Raw genomic sequence first — 13740 nt, forward strand, 5'->3', positions numbered from 1 at the left:
AGTTACTAGCCCAGACCTCCTAGGCTACAGCGCAGGCGTGTGACAGGCTTTAGTGTCACCCCATCCGTGCCACTGGTACTGTTTATATTTCGGATGGACAATTCTTTAAAGTACACTTTTTCCTCATGAATTTACAGGGGAGATCAAAGGAATGTTGGCACAAAGGTGAAGTGGAGGCGTGTGAGGTAGGGCAGTGCTAATGGGGCGTCTCTACACAGCCTATTAGGTCGCTGTCCCTTTAAACAGTGAGTGACTGGACGCCGGCACCATTACGACGTATGTGTTTGCGGTGATGTGCTACAAACAGCTGCATGGAGCATAGTGACATCTTCGCTCCGCCCTACTGAAGACAGCCCCTCCGTGACATCACACGGCCGCCTCCTCAGTGCTGGGAGTTGTAGTCCGCACCTCCGAGAGCCCCCTCACCCGCTGCCCCATCCGCCCTTCAGCTCCGCATTCAGTGACATGTCCTGACAGATCCCCTCACACCCACCCGATCAGAACTAGCGATCCCAGCGTGCAGTGCGCGGAGGACACCGGAGGCCCCAAGAAGAAAGATCACTATGGCCCGGCCATCATTGCCGGTGCCCAGCTCCCAGAAGGCGCTGCTGTTGGAGCTGAAGGGGCTGCAGGAGGAGCCAGTGGAGGGGTTCCGGGTCACCCTGGTGGATGAGGCGGATTTGTACAACTGGGAGGTGGCGATATTCGGCCCCCCCAACACCTTCTATGAAGGGGGGTACTTCAAGGTGAGGAAGGGGGATGGGTCAGGTGCCACAGGGCTGAACTGCTCCAGTTATTGGGGGTCAGAGTGACATGGTGGGAGCTGACTACCCTGCCACTGGAACAAAGGAAGCACCGTGTGTAGTACAGGGGCCTCCGCTCTATTGTCTACCCCGCAACAAAGCCTCCGGGACGGGGACCCCAGTGCCATAGAAGAGCTCAGCATCAGCCGGGTCTGTGGTAGATTGTAAGGCCGGATCCCAAAGGTTCAGACCCACAATTCGCGATCCCTGTGTCACTGGTATCAGTAGTCAAGGGACAGTCTGTGGCTCCGCAAACATTAGACTGTCTTATGCCCATAAGGGTTACAAATACATACACACATCAGCGGAGAACTTGTGCACATATACGTACAGGAATATCCACAGGGGACACGCATACCTACAAGAATATCCACAGGGGACACGTACAGGAATATCCACAGGGGACACGCATACCTACAAGAATATCCACAGGGGACACGCATACCTACAAGAATATCCACAGGGGACACGCATACCTACAAGAATATCCACAGGGGACACGCATGCCTACAAGAATATCCACAGGGGACACGCATGCCTACAAGAATATCCACAGGGGACACGCATACCTACAAGAATATCCACAGGGGACACGCATACCTACAAGAATATCCACAGGGGACACATATACCTACAGGAATATCCACAGGAGACACGTATACCTACAGGAATATCCACAGGAGACACGTATACCTACAAGAATATCCACAGGAGACACGCATACCTACAAGAATATCCACAGGGGACACGCATACCTACAAGAATATCCACAGGGGACACGCATACCTACAAGAATATCCACAGGGGACACGCATACCTACAAGAATATCCACAGGGGACACGTATACCTACAGGAATATCCACAGGAGACACGTATACCTACAAGAATATCCACAGGGGACACTTATACGTATAGGAATATCCACAGGGGACACGTATACGTACAGGAATATCCACAGGGGACACGCATACCTACAAGAATATCCACAGGGGACACACATACCTACAAGAATATCCACAGGGGACACGCATACCTACAAGAATATGCACAGGGGACACGCATACCTACAAGAATATCCACAGGGGACACGCATACCTACAAGAATATCCACAGGGGGCACGTACAGGAATATCCACAGGGGACACGCATACCTACAAGAATATCCACAGGGGACACGCATACCTACAAGAATATCCACAGGGGACACGCATACCTACAAGAATATCCACAGGGGGCACGTACAGGAATATCCACAGGGGACACGCATACCTACAAGAATATCCACAGGGGACACGTATACCTACAGGAATATCCACAGGAGACACGTATACCTACAAGAATATCCACAGGGGACACTTATACGTATAGGAATATCCACAGGGGACACGTATACGTACAGGAATATCCACAGGGGACACGCATACCTACAAGAATATCCACAGGGGACACACATACCTACAAGAATATCCACAGGGGACACGCATACCTACAAGAATATCCACAGGGGACACGCATACCTACAAGAATATCCACAGGGGACACGCATACCTACAAGAATATCCACAGGGGACACGCATACCTACAAGAATATCCACAGGGGACACGTAAACCTACAGGAATATCCACAGGAGACACGTAAACCTACAGGAATATCCACAGGAGACACGTAAACCTACAGGAATATCCACAGGAGACACGTATACCTACAGGAATATCCACAGGGGACACTTATACGTATAGGAATATCCACAGGGGACACTTATACCTACAGGAATATCCACAGGGGACACGCATACCTACAAGAATATCCACAGGGGACACGCATACCTACAAGAATATCCACAGGGGACACGCATACCTACAAGAATATCCACAGGGGACACGCATACCTACAGGAATATCCACAGGGGACACTTATACGTATAGGAATATCCACAGGGGACACTTATACGTATAGGAATATACACAGGGGACACTTATACCTACAGGAATATCCACAGGGGACACTTATACCTACAGGAATATCCACAGGGGACACGTATACCTACAAGAATATCCACAGGGGACACGTACAGGAATATCCACAGGGGACACGTATACCTACAGGAATATCCACAGGGGACACGTACAGGAATATCCACAGGGGACACGTATACCTACAGGACTATCCACAGGGGACACGTACAGGAATGTCCACAGGGGACATGTATACCTACAGGAATGTCCACAGGGGACACGTATACGTACTGGAATGTCCACAGGGGACACGTATACGTACAGGAATATCCACAGGGGACACGTAGACGTACAGGAATATCCACAGGGGACACGTAGACGTACTGGAATATCCACAGGGGACACGTATACCTATAGGAATATCCGCAGGGGATACGTGTACGTACAGGAATATCCACAGGGGACACGTATACGTACAGGAATATTCACAGACCAAAAGTTTAGACACACCTCATTTAAAGATTTTTCTGTATTTTCATGACTTTGAAAATTGTACATTCACACTGAAGGCATCAAAACTATGAATTAACACATGTGGAATTATATACTTACAACTGAACATATGTCTTATATTCTAGGTTCTTCAAAGTAGCCACCTTTTGCTTTGATGACTGCTTTGCACACTCGTGGCATTCTCTTGATGAGCTTCAAGAGGTAGTCACCGGAAATGGTTTTCACTTCACAGGTGTGCCCTGTCAGGTTTAATAAGTGGGATTTCTTGCCTTATAAATGGGGTTGGGACCATCAGTTGTGTTGTGCAGAAGTCAGGTGGATACACAGCTGATAGTCTGAATAGACTGTTAGCTGCTTTTTTCTTGCCATAATGCAAATTCTAAGTAAAGAAAAACGAGTGGCCATCATTACTTTAAGAAATGAAGGTCAGTCAGTCCGAAAAATTGGGCAAACTTTGAAAGTGTCCCCAAGTGCAGTTGCAAAAACCATCAAGCGCTACAAAGAAACTGGCTCACATGAGGACCGCCCCAGGAAAGGAAGACCAAGAGTCACCTCTGCTTCTGAGGATAAGTTTATCCGAGTCACCTGCCTCAGAAATCGCAGGTTAACAGCAGCTCAGATTAGAGACCAGGTCAATGCCACACAAGAGTTCTAGAAGCAGACACATCTGTACAACAACTATTAAAAGGAGACTTTGTGCAGCAGGCCTTCATGGTAAAATAGCTGCTAGGAAACCATTGCTAAGGACCGGCAACAAGCAGAAGAGGCTTGTTTGGGCTAAAGAACACAAGGAATGGACATTAGACAAGTGGAAATCTGTGCTTTGGTCTGATGAGTCCAAATTTGAGATCTTTGGTTCCAACCACCGTGTCTTTGTGCGACGCAGAAAAGGTGAACGGATGGACTCTACATGCCTGGTTCCCACCGTGAAGCATGGAGGAGGAGGTGTGATGGTGCTTTGCTGGTGACACTGTTGGGGATTTATTCAAAATTGAAGGCATACTGAACCAGCATGGCTACCACAGAATCTTGCAGCGACATGCTATTCCATCCGGTTTGCGTTTAGTTGGACCATCATTTATTTTTCAACAGGACAATGACCCCAAACACACCTCCAGGCTGTGTAAGGGCTATTTGACCAAGAAGGAGAGTGATGGGGTGCTACGCCAGATGACCTGGCCTCCACAGTCACCAGACCTGAACCCAATCGAGATGGTTTGGGGTGAGCTGGACCGCAGAGTGAAGGCAAAAGGGCCAACAAGTGCTAAGCATCTCTGGGAACTCCTTCAAGATTGTTGGAAGACCATTTCCGGAGACTACCTCTTGAAGCTCATCAAGAGAATGCCAAGAGTGTGCAAAGCAGTCTTCAAAGCAAAAGGTGGCTACTTTGAAGAACCTAGAATATAAGACATATTTTCAGTTGTTTCACACTTTTTTGTTAAGTATATAATTCCACATGTGTTAATTCCTAGTTTTGATGCCTTCAGTGTGAATGTACAATTTTCATAGTCATGAAAATACAGAAAAATCTTTAAATGAGAAGGTGTGTCCAAACTTTTGGTCTGTACTGTAGCTCCAACATATTCCGCAGCGCTTTACAATTCAGACAATATCAGCACTGTCCTCATTGGGGCTCACAATCTAAATTCCCTATCAGTATGTTTTTGGAGTGTGGGAGGAAACCGGAGAACCCAGAGGAAACCCACGCAAACACTGGGAGAACATACAAACTCCTTGCAGATGATGTGCTTGGATGGATATGAACCCAGGACCCCAGTGCTGCAAGGCTGCAGTGCTAACCACTGAGCCACCGTGCTGCCCACCTATCCTGCTATGCATGCCCCCCCATCCTGGTAAGCATGGCCCCCTATCACTGCACAAATGAAAAAATAAGCACTTCTACTCACCTTCCTTCCCTCTGCTTCCCTTATAGTTCCTTTTTCGGATGGATGTACTTCTAAATTCTGTTCAATTAACAGCATTACCATCGGCAGTGCTGTTTTTTTAATGATGCTGGCAGTGATTCCACCTTAAAGCAAATTTGACAGGATGCTGCACCACTACGATATTTGTTAGAAATGTTTTCAGTACCATGAACTGCATTGAACAACAGCCGACTTGTTGCCGTTTTCTTTGGCAGATGACGGCTGATAGTATGCCACTTTCCACAAGCAGATAGTGCTTTTTTCTTTATTATATTTTTATAGTTTCATAGTTTTTCTTTTTTGTAAATGTCTCTGATCTTGCATCTTTTCTGATTATTACAACCCCTGGCAAAAATTATGGAATCACCGGGCTCGGAGGATGTTCATTCAGTTGTTTAATGTTGTTGAAAAAAAGCAGATCACAGACATGACACAAAACTAAAGTCATTTCAAATGGAAACTTTATGGCTTTAAGAAACACTAAAACAAATCAAGAAAAAAAATGTGGTACTCAGTAAGGGTAATTTTTTTCAGACCAAGCAGAGGGAAAAAATTATGGAATCACCCTGTAAATTTTCATTTCCAAAACTAACACCTGCATCAAATTAGATCTGCTCGTTAGTCTGCATCCAAAAAGGAGTGATCACACATTGGAGAGCTGTTGCACCAAGTGGACTGACATGAATCATGGCTCCAACACGAGAGATGTCAATTGAAACAAAGGAGAGGATTATCAAACTCTTAAAAGAAGGTAAATCATCATGCAATGTTGCAAAAGATGTTGGTTGTTCACAGTCAGCTGAGTCTAAAATATGGACCAAATACAACCAACATGGGAAGGTTGTTAAAGGCAAACAAACTAATGACTTTAGTTTTGTGCCATGTCTGTGATCTGCTTTTTTTCAACAACATTAAATAACTGAATGAACATCCTCCGAGCCCGGTGATTCCATAATTTTTGCCAGGGGTTGTAGCATTTGGCAGAACACTCAATCTATGTGAGTGTATGGTAGGAGAGCTGTGACCACATGCCACTATATGTAAATGGTCAGGTTTACTTTGAACTTGGCAATAGACCCTAATTAACTAACTAAGGCCAAAAGTGACTCTTTTACTGTATTAGAAAATACTTACGTCGTGGTATTACTTTTTTCCCATGATTGCCAATGTCCAACGTATGCCACTGAACAGCTTTACAGTGATATATCTTAGGTAACCCTCCAGACTTTTACAGTACTGTGCAATATGTATTAGCAAGGTGTGGAGATAATGCTGCAAAGTAAGAATGATTTAAAAAAAATATATAAGTGTTAATAGTTTATTTTTTATCAATCAACAAAATGCAAAGTGAACGAATTGGATAAATCTAAATTGTATCAATATCTGGCGTGACCACACTTTGGCCTTCAAAACACCACCCGTTCTTCTAAGTACACTTTCACACAGTTTTGGAAGGAACTCTGCAGGGAAGTTATTCCAAACATTGTGGAAAACTAAGCCCAGATCTTCTGTGGATGTAGGCTTGTGCAAATACTTTTCTCTCTTTATCCCAGACAGACTCAATGATGTTGAGCTCTGTTGGGGACATATCCTCACTTCCAGGACTGACTCCTTCTGCTGAATAAATTTTGAGCCAATGAGACACCTCCGTGATGGTATTGCGTAATCGAGAAGTATCTGCCTATATTTCTCAGCATTGAAGACAAAAAGAAATGGGCAATATTGAGGACTGTAGATGCAGTCAAGGAAACTTAGTGCAGCAGAAGAAAGACATATCAAGCTTACGTTCTATATTCTTGGCTCCAAATTTATTCTACAGCAGGACAAAAACTCCAAACATACAGCCAATGTCTTTAAGAACTATATTCTGTGTAAGGAGTAACAAGGAGTCCTGGAAGTTATATGGCCCCACAGAGATTGGATCTGTACATCTTTTAGTCTATCTGGGATTATATGAAAAGACAGGAGCATTTGCGAAGCCTGTATCCACAGAAGATCTGTGGTTAGTTCTTCAAGATGATTGGAACAACCATCATGATGAGTTTCTTCAAAAACTATGTAGAATTGTACCTAGAAGAATTGATGCTGTTTTGAAGATAAAGAGTGGTCACACCAAATAATGATATGATTTGGATTTCTCTTTTGTTCAATCACTTTGCATTTTATTTGATAAAAATAAACTATTAAGTCTACGTTCCCACAATGAGCTTTTGGTGAGTTTTTGATGTTGCATATTTTCTGCACCCATTAACCCCTTCACCCCGAGCCTGTTTTCACCTTCATGACCAGGCCAAATTCTGCCTAGTGTAACTTTTTGGTAGTAACTCTGGAGCGCTTCAACTGATCCCACTGATTCTAAGTTTGTTTGTTTTTGTTGTGTTTTTTTTTCTTGACATTATACTTCATGATAGCGGTAAAATGTTTTCGAAATTACCTTATTTGTGAAAAAATCGGCAATTTGGCGAAAATTTTGTTATTTTGAAACTTTTCAATTTTCTACCCTTAAATCAGAGAGTTATGTCACACAAAATACTTAATAACATTTCCCACATGTCTACTTTATAGCAGTACAATTTTTGCAACAACATTTTTTATGTTAGAAGGGTTAAAAGTTGACCATCGATTCTCATTTTTACAACAAAATTTACAAAACTATTTTTTTAGAGACGACATCATATTTGAAGTGACTTTGAGGGGGTCTATATGACAGAAAATACCTAAAAGTAACACCATTCTAAAAACTGTACCCCTCAAGGGGCTCAGGCTATGTGCCCACGATGCTGAAATGAAGCAGAAAATTTCTGCAGCATTTCTGCATCTCCCTAGCAGAAAAAACGCTTTCCTGCAGAATACATGCGGATTCACATGCGCATCCACATGCGTTAACGCATGTGTTTCCGCATGCGGACTGACCAGCACTTTCCAGGCGATAGCATCACTTGGAAAGTGCTTGACAACTAGGTCACACTGTATAAATCCATGCAAACGGCATGGATTTATACAGTGTGACCATAAAAATAAAGCTATACTCACCCCCGATCCCCCGCCGCGTGTGCTGCAGCGCTCTTCCTGGCTTCTTCCTGGTTGCCGGGCTCTCGCGAGACAGCCTGCGGTCACATGACCGCGACGTCATCTCAGGTCCTGGAAGGAGAAGCGCTGCCGGCATGCAGAGAGAAGCCGCCGGACAGGTGAATATAAACTTTATTTATTATTTTATTCTTTTTTTACAGGTACAATGGTACCCAGGTCTGGATGAGAGTCTCCTCTCCTCCAGAACTGGGTACCATCCGCACATAGAGACGCATAGAAGCCGCTTGTACAAATGTACAGACACGGATTCTATGCATCTCAATGCAAGTCAATGGCGGCCATTCCGCTGCGCTTCCGCAAAATTAATGAACATGCTGTGGATTTATTTGCGCTGCAGAAACGCTGCGGAAAAATCCGCAGCATGTGCATTGACATTGCGGAATGCCATTGGGGACCATGGGGTGCGGATTACCATGCGTTTTTGAGGCGTTTCCGCTGCGGAAATGCATGAAAAAAGCATCGTGGGCACGCAGCCTCAAAACCACATTCAAGAAGTTTATTAACCCTTCAGGTGCTTCACAGGAATTAATGGAATGTGGAAGGAAAAAATGAACATTTTACTTTAGACCAAAATATTTTTATTTTCACAAGGGTAATACAAGAAAATGGACCCCAAAATTTGTTGTGCAGTTTCTCCTGAGTACGCCGATACCCAAAATATGGAGGAAAACTGCTGTTTGGGTTCACGGCTCGGAAGTGAAGGAGCACCATTTGCCCTTTAGAGGTCAAAATTGTCTGGAATCATTAGCGGACGCCATGTCGCTTTTGGAGAGCCCCTGATGTGCCTAAACAGTGTAAACCCTTTACAAATGACCCCATTTTGGAAACTAAACCCCTCAAGGAATGTATATAGATGTGTGGTGAGCACTTTGAACCCCCAGGCACTTCACAGAAGTTTATAACCCAGAGCCGTGAAAATGAGAAATTATTTTTCCCACAAAAGTGTTGTTTTAGCCCCCACTTTTTTCATTCACTAGGATAGCAGGAGAAAATGGACCCCAAAATTTGTTATGCAGTTTCCTGATTACACCTATACCCCATGTGTGGTCGAAACCTACTTTTGATGCACAGTGCAAAGGTCAGAAGCGAAGGAGCGACATATTGGAGTTCAGATTTTCCTGCACTGGTGTGAAGACCTGGGCTCTTCCGTGGGCGTAACACTACTCGGACAACACAGGGTGATGGTAAAACAGCGTGGCAATATTTTATTGAACCACAAAGCGGGCAATAAACACATAGAACAGTCCCAGCAAATACCCAAGATGGTACAACATTACACAGTCCTCACCCTTCCCCTCCGCCCGCCTGGGATAGAACAGCTGCGACTTTCGGACTTCCAGGGCCAACTACCTGAACCAGTGGCCCCCCTCTTCTGGGGGGCCCCACAGAGAGGAGGTAGCGGCAAGCTTAGGAAGATAGCAGTCCATCGAGTTACAAGGCCAGGAGATCCGAGGGTCCTATCCTGGCCTCTCCGAGAGTTTCCATGGGGCCAGATGACCGGTGGGTCCCAATCTGGCTTCTCCAAATGTCTCCATGGGTTCCAGGCGACCAGTGGGTCCCTCCTGGCAACCTCAAACAACATATCCATGGGGCCAGGTGACTTCAACGTCCCATCCTGGTCTCCCCGAATGTATCCATGGTCTCTCTGATGATTAATGGTGCAGATTTGTATCTTTCCAGTCAGGGATATATACCCTTAGGCTAGAATCATGTAGAATCCATATGCTTGTCTCTTTGGGTAAAGCCATACTTCCAAGCTGATGTTCTCAGAGAGTCTGATCCATGACTCTCCCTGTAAAGTCTCTCTCCAATTTCTCTTCCAATTCTCTCTGCTACAAAAGCACATGTACTTTTTAAGCACACATCCACAGGTTGGGGGGGGGGGGGGGGCTGCCTCATGTCTCATTGAGCATTTAATGAATTTGCTTAGTTTGTCCTCCTGGCATCTGAGTCAATAAGCCACAGGGTCAACAAAGGTTAATCAATTTACATATTTGGCATACAGTGGGCTCTTTAAATCAACATTATTGTTTCAGAATCAAAGAGGAGACAGCAATCAGGGTTATATAAATACTGGTCTGTTCTTATTGACCAGGCATACACAAAGATAATAGTGTATTTCTCTTGGATTAACAATCTAAACGTCTGGTTTATTAAGATTTTAAGCTGTATCGTCACAACTGGTTTGAGGGTGCCATGTAACATTGGCAGAGCCCCTGAGGTGCCAGAACAGCAGAACCCCCCCCCCCATAAGTGACCCCATGAGCCCCTAAGTGCTAGAAGAGCAGAATTACCCCTCAAGTGACCCCATTTTGGAAATTATACCCCATTGGGAATTTATCTACAAGTGTAGTGACTATTTTGACTCCATAGGTGTTTTCCAGACACAAGCAACAGTGAATGTTGCTGAATAAAAATTGCAAACTGCCATTGTCACCAGTACATTGTAGTGCCCAGTACGTGGTAGTTCTCAGCTAATGTTTCTGGAGACACGCACCCGTAAATTAGGTGGGCTCTCATCGCTACAGAAATGCCAAACATGTGGACCCTAATTGTGGTTTAGGCACACTGTGGTGCTCAGAAGGGAGGGCGGCTTTTTGGATTTGGGAGCACAGAATTTACTGAATTCCTTCTGGGAGTGAGGAGCCATAGCACTTTTCCAGAGCCTTTTTACTACCAGTAACGTGGAAGCCCCCTATATTTCTATTAACAAATGACAGACCTGAGTGGGGACTTGCTTTTTTTGTGGATTGATTTGAAGCTTTTATGGGGAACATTTTACATAACATTTCGGATCACATTTATCCTGCGCTCTACGCTGAGTACTTACATCGAGGTTTCCATCGAAATCTTCAAGTGACGTGATTCAGATGAAACCACTCCTGTGCGCGGACAATCGCCATGACATACACACGTGGTCAAAATTGTTGGTACCCCTCGTTTAATGAAAGAGAAACCCACAATGGTCACAGAAATAACTTGAATCTGACAAAAGTAATAATAAATTAAAAATCTATGAAAATGAACAAATGAAAGTCAGACATTGCTTTCCATGAAATAGGCCTGGACAGAAATGATGGTCCTCTTAACTTAATATTTTGTTGAACAACCTTTTGAGACAATCACTGCAATCAAACAATTCCTGTAACTGTCAATGAGACTTCTGCACCTCTCGACAGGTATTTTGGCCCACTCCTCATGAGCAAACTCCTCCAGTTGTCTCGTGTTTGAAGGTTGCCTTTTCCAGACGGCATGTTTCAGCTCTTTCCAAAGATGCTCAATAGGATTTAGGTCAGGGCTCATAGAAGGCCACTTCAGAATAGTCCAATGTTTTCCTCTTAGCCATTCTTGGGTGTTTTTAGCTGTGTGTTTTGGGTCATTATCCTGTTGCAAGACCCATGACCTGCGACTGAAACCAAGCTTTCTGACACTGGGTAGCATATTCTCTCTAGAATCCCTTGATAGTCTTGAGAATTCATTGTACCCTGCACAGATTCAAGACACCCTGTGCCAGATGCAGCAAAGCAGCCCCAGAACACAACAGAGCCTCCTCCATGTTTCACAGTAGGGACAGTGTTCTTTTCTTGATATGCTTCATTTTTCCGTCTGTGAACATAGAGCTGATGTGCCTTGCCAAAAACTTCCATGTTTGTCTCATCTGTCCGTAGGACATTCTCCCAGAAGCTTTGTGGTTTATCAACATGTAGTTTGGCAAATTCAAGTCTGGCTTTTTTATGATTTTTGGATCAAACAACGATGGATGGTGCGATCTGACACTGATGATCCTTGAGCTTGAAGTTCACCTTTAATCTCTTTAGAAGTTATCCTGGGCTCTTTGGTTACCATTCGCATTATCTGTCTCTTTGATTTGTCATCAATTTTCCTCCTGTGGCTACGTCCAGGGAGGTTGGCTACAGTCCCATGGATCTTAAATCTCTGAATATGTGCAACTGTAGTCACAGGAACATCAAGCTGCTTGGAGATGGTCTTACAACCTTTACCTTTAACATGCTTGTCTATAATTTTCTTTCTAATCTCTTGAGACAACTCTTTCCATTGCTTCCTCTGGTCTATGTTGAGTGTGGTACACACCATCAGGGCTGTGGAGTCGGTAAGCCACAGTTCCGACTCCGACTCCTGGATTTTATCAGTTTCCGACTCCGACTGCTTCATAAATGGTCAATTCGTAACAATAAATTTACTGTTGTAAAATATTAACATCGTGCTTATTCAGTTTCTCAGCATCATATAAGTAATCAGACCACTTAGAGCAAAAACTATATTTATTAGAATACAATTAGAATATAGCAAATAACTTTTCTAAACTCTTGTAAGTAAATATGCAATAAACACTGTTATGCAGTTAATAAGAAGAAATCTATAAATTTGTCCTCAGAAAAAGTATTGCCTCTGTCAGATCCTCCTTCATGGATGCCCTCAAATCTGATCTAATTATTTTGAGAGCAGAGAACAACCTCTCTACACTAACTTGGGTTGGTGGCAAAGCAGTAACCACTCGGGCAACATCTCTGACAATGTCAGGATACAGAGGAATCGCTTGTTGCACTGTTATTTTTGATGAACGGTCAAATTTCTCAATTTCTTTTAGTGCACATGAAAAATTCTGCTGAAATGTACTGGCTGTGTTCTTTGATGGGGATGACTCTTCTTCTATGCGGGAACGCTTTGCACGGTCCTTGTGATCCAAATATTTTTCGAAATTAAATTCTTCATCAGTTGATGATGAGGGTGAAGATGTGGCAGGACGACCAAATTCTTCTTGTTCCTCCTGCCTGTTCTGCAACCCTTTCATCTTTACTGCTATTTCAAACAGAGCTTCTTTTCCTTTAGTTAGCTGTTGATCATCTAGAAGAATTCGATGCATTGGGTCTACATAAACAGCTGCCAAAAGAATGTTATTTTGTAATAGTAGCTCCTCTCTCCGTTTCATTGATGTAGCAATGCCACTTGCAATTAACCCTCCTCTTTGGGACAGGCGAAACATCAGGTTCTTCCACTCCTTTAAGAAAATACCTGGAGTTAAGTCCTCTGCTTGTAATTTTTTAGTCACTGTAAATGGGTGCTCTAGCAAATTTTCCAGCTCAGTCACCTGATTCCACTGACTTTCATTTAGCGTCAGTTGAGGGTTAGCCATGTCTACAAGAAAGGTTTTTAGTTCAACAAAGCGCTGAATCATTAAGTAAGTACTGCCCCATCGTGTGGCTTGATCAATAATTGCCCCTTTTACAGCACGTCTCTTCAAAATTGAGTCAACTTTAGGGGTTCTGGCAACAGTAGCCAATTTTCTCACCTTGCCAATCAGTGCAGCAGCGTGTCCTTCTTGCAGACTGTCTCTTATAGCCAGCTGTAGCGTATGCACAACACAGCGCATGTGATGAATGAAAGAACGTATTGACACAGTTTCAATAAGATCATCTAAACTATCATGTTT

The 13740-nt window shown here is 44.0% G+C and overlaps 1 protein-coding gene across 1 annotated transcript in view; it reads left to right on the top strand.

The window, feature by feature from the left end:
* Positions 1–326: 326 nt before the first annotated feature.
* CDC34 (cell division cycle 34, ubiquitin conjugating enzyme) overlaps positions 327–13740 on the top strand; it is a 34948-nt gene continuing 21534 nt past the window's right edge. The window contains exon 1 of the mRNA XM_073655077.1: positions 327–746. Within this exon, the coding sequence (XP_073511178.1) occupies positions 564–746 (183 nt within the window). The 5' untranslated portion in view covers positions 327–563. The remainder of the gene's footprint in view (positions 747–13740) is intronic.

Source organism: Phyllobates terribilis, unplaced genomic scaffold, assembly GCF_046119375.1.
Source record: "Phyllobates terribilis strain yellow unplaced genomic scaffold, ASM4611937v1 Scaffold_1__5_contigs__length_1240528914, whole genome shotgun sequence".
In the NCBI taxonomy this organism is placed as follows: Eukaryota; Metazoa; Chordata; class Amphibia; order Anura; family Dendrobatidae; genus Phyllobates; species Phyllobates terribilis.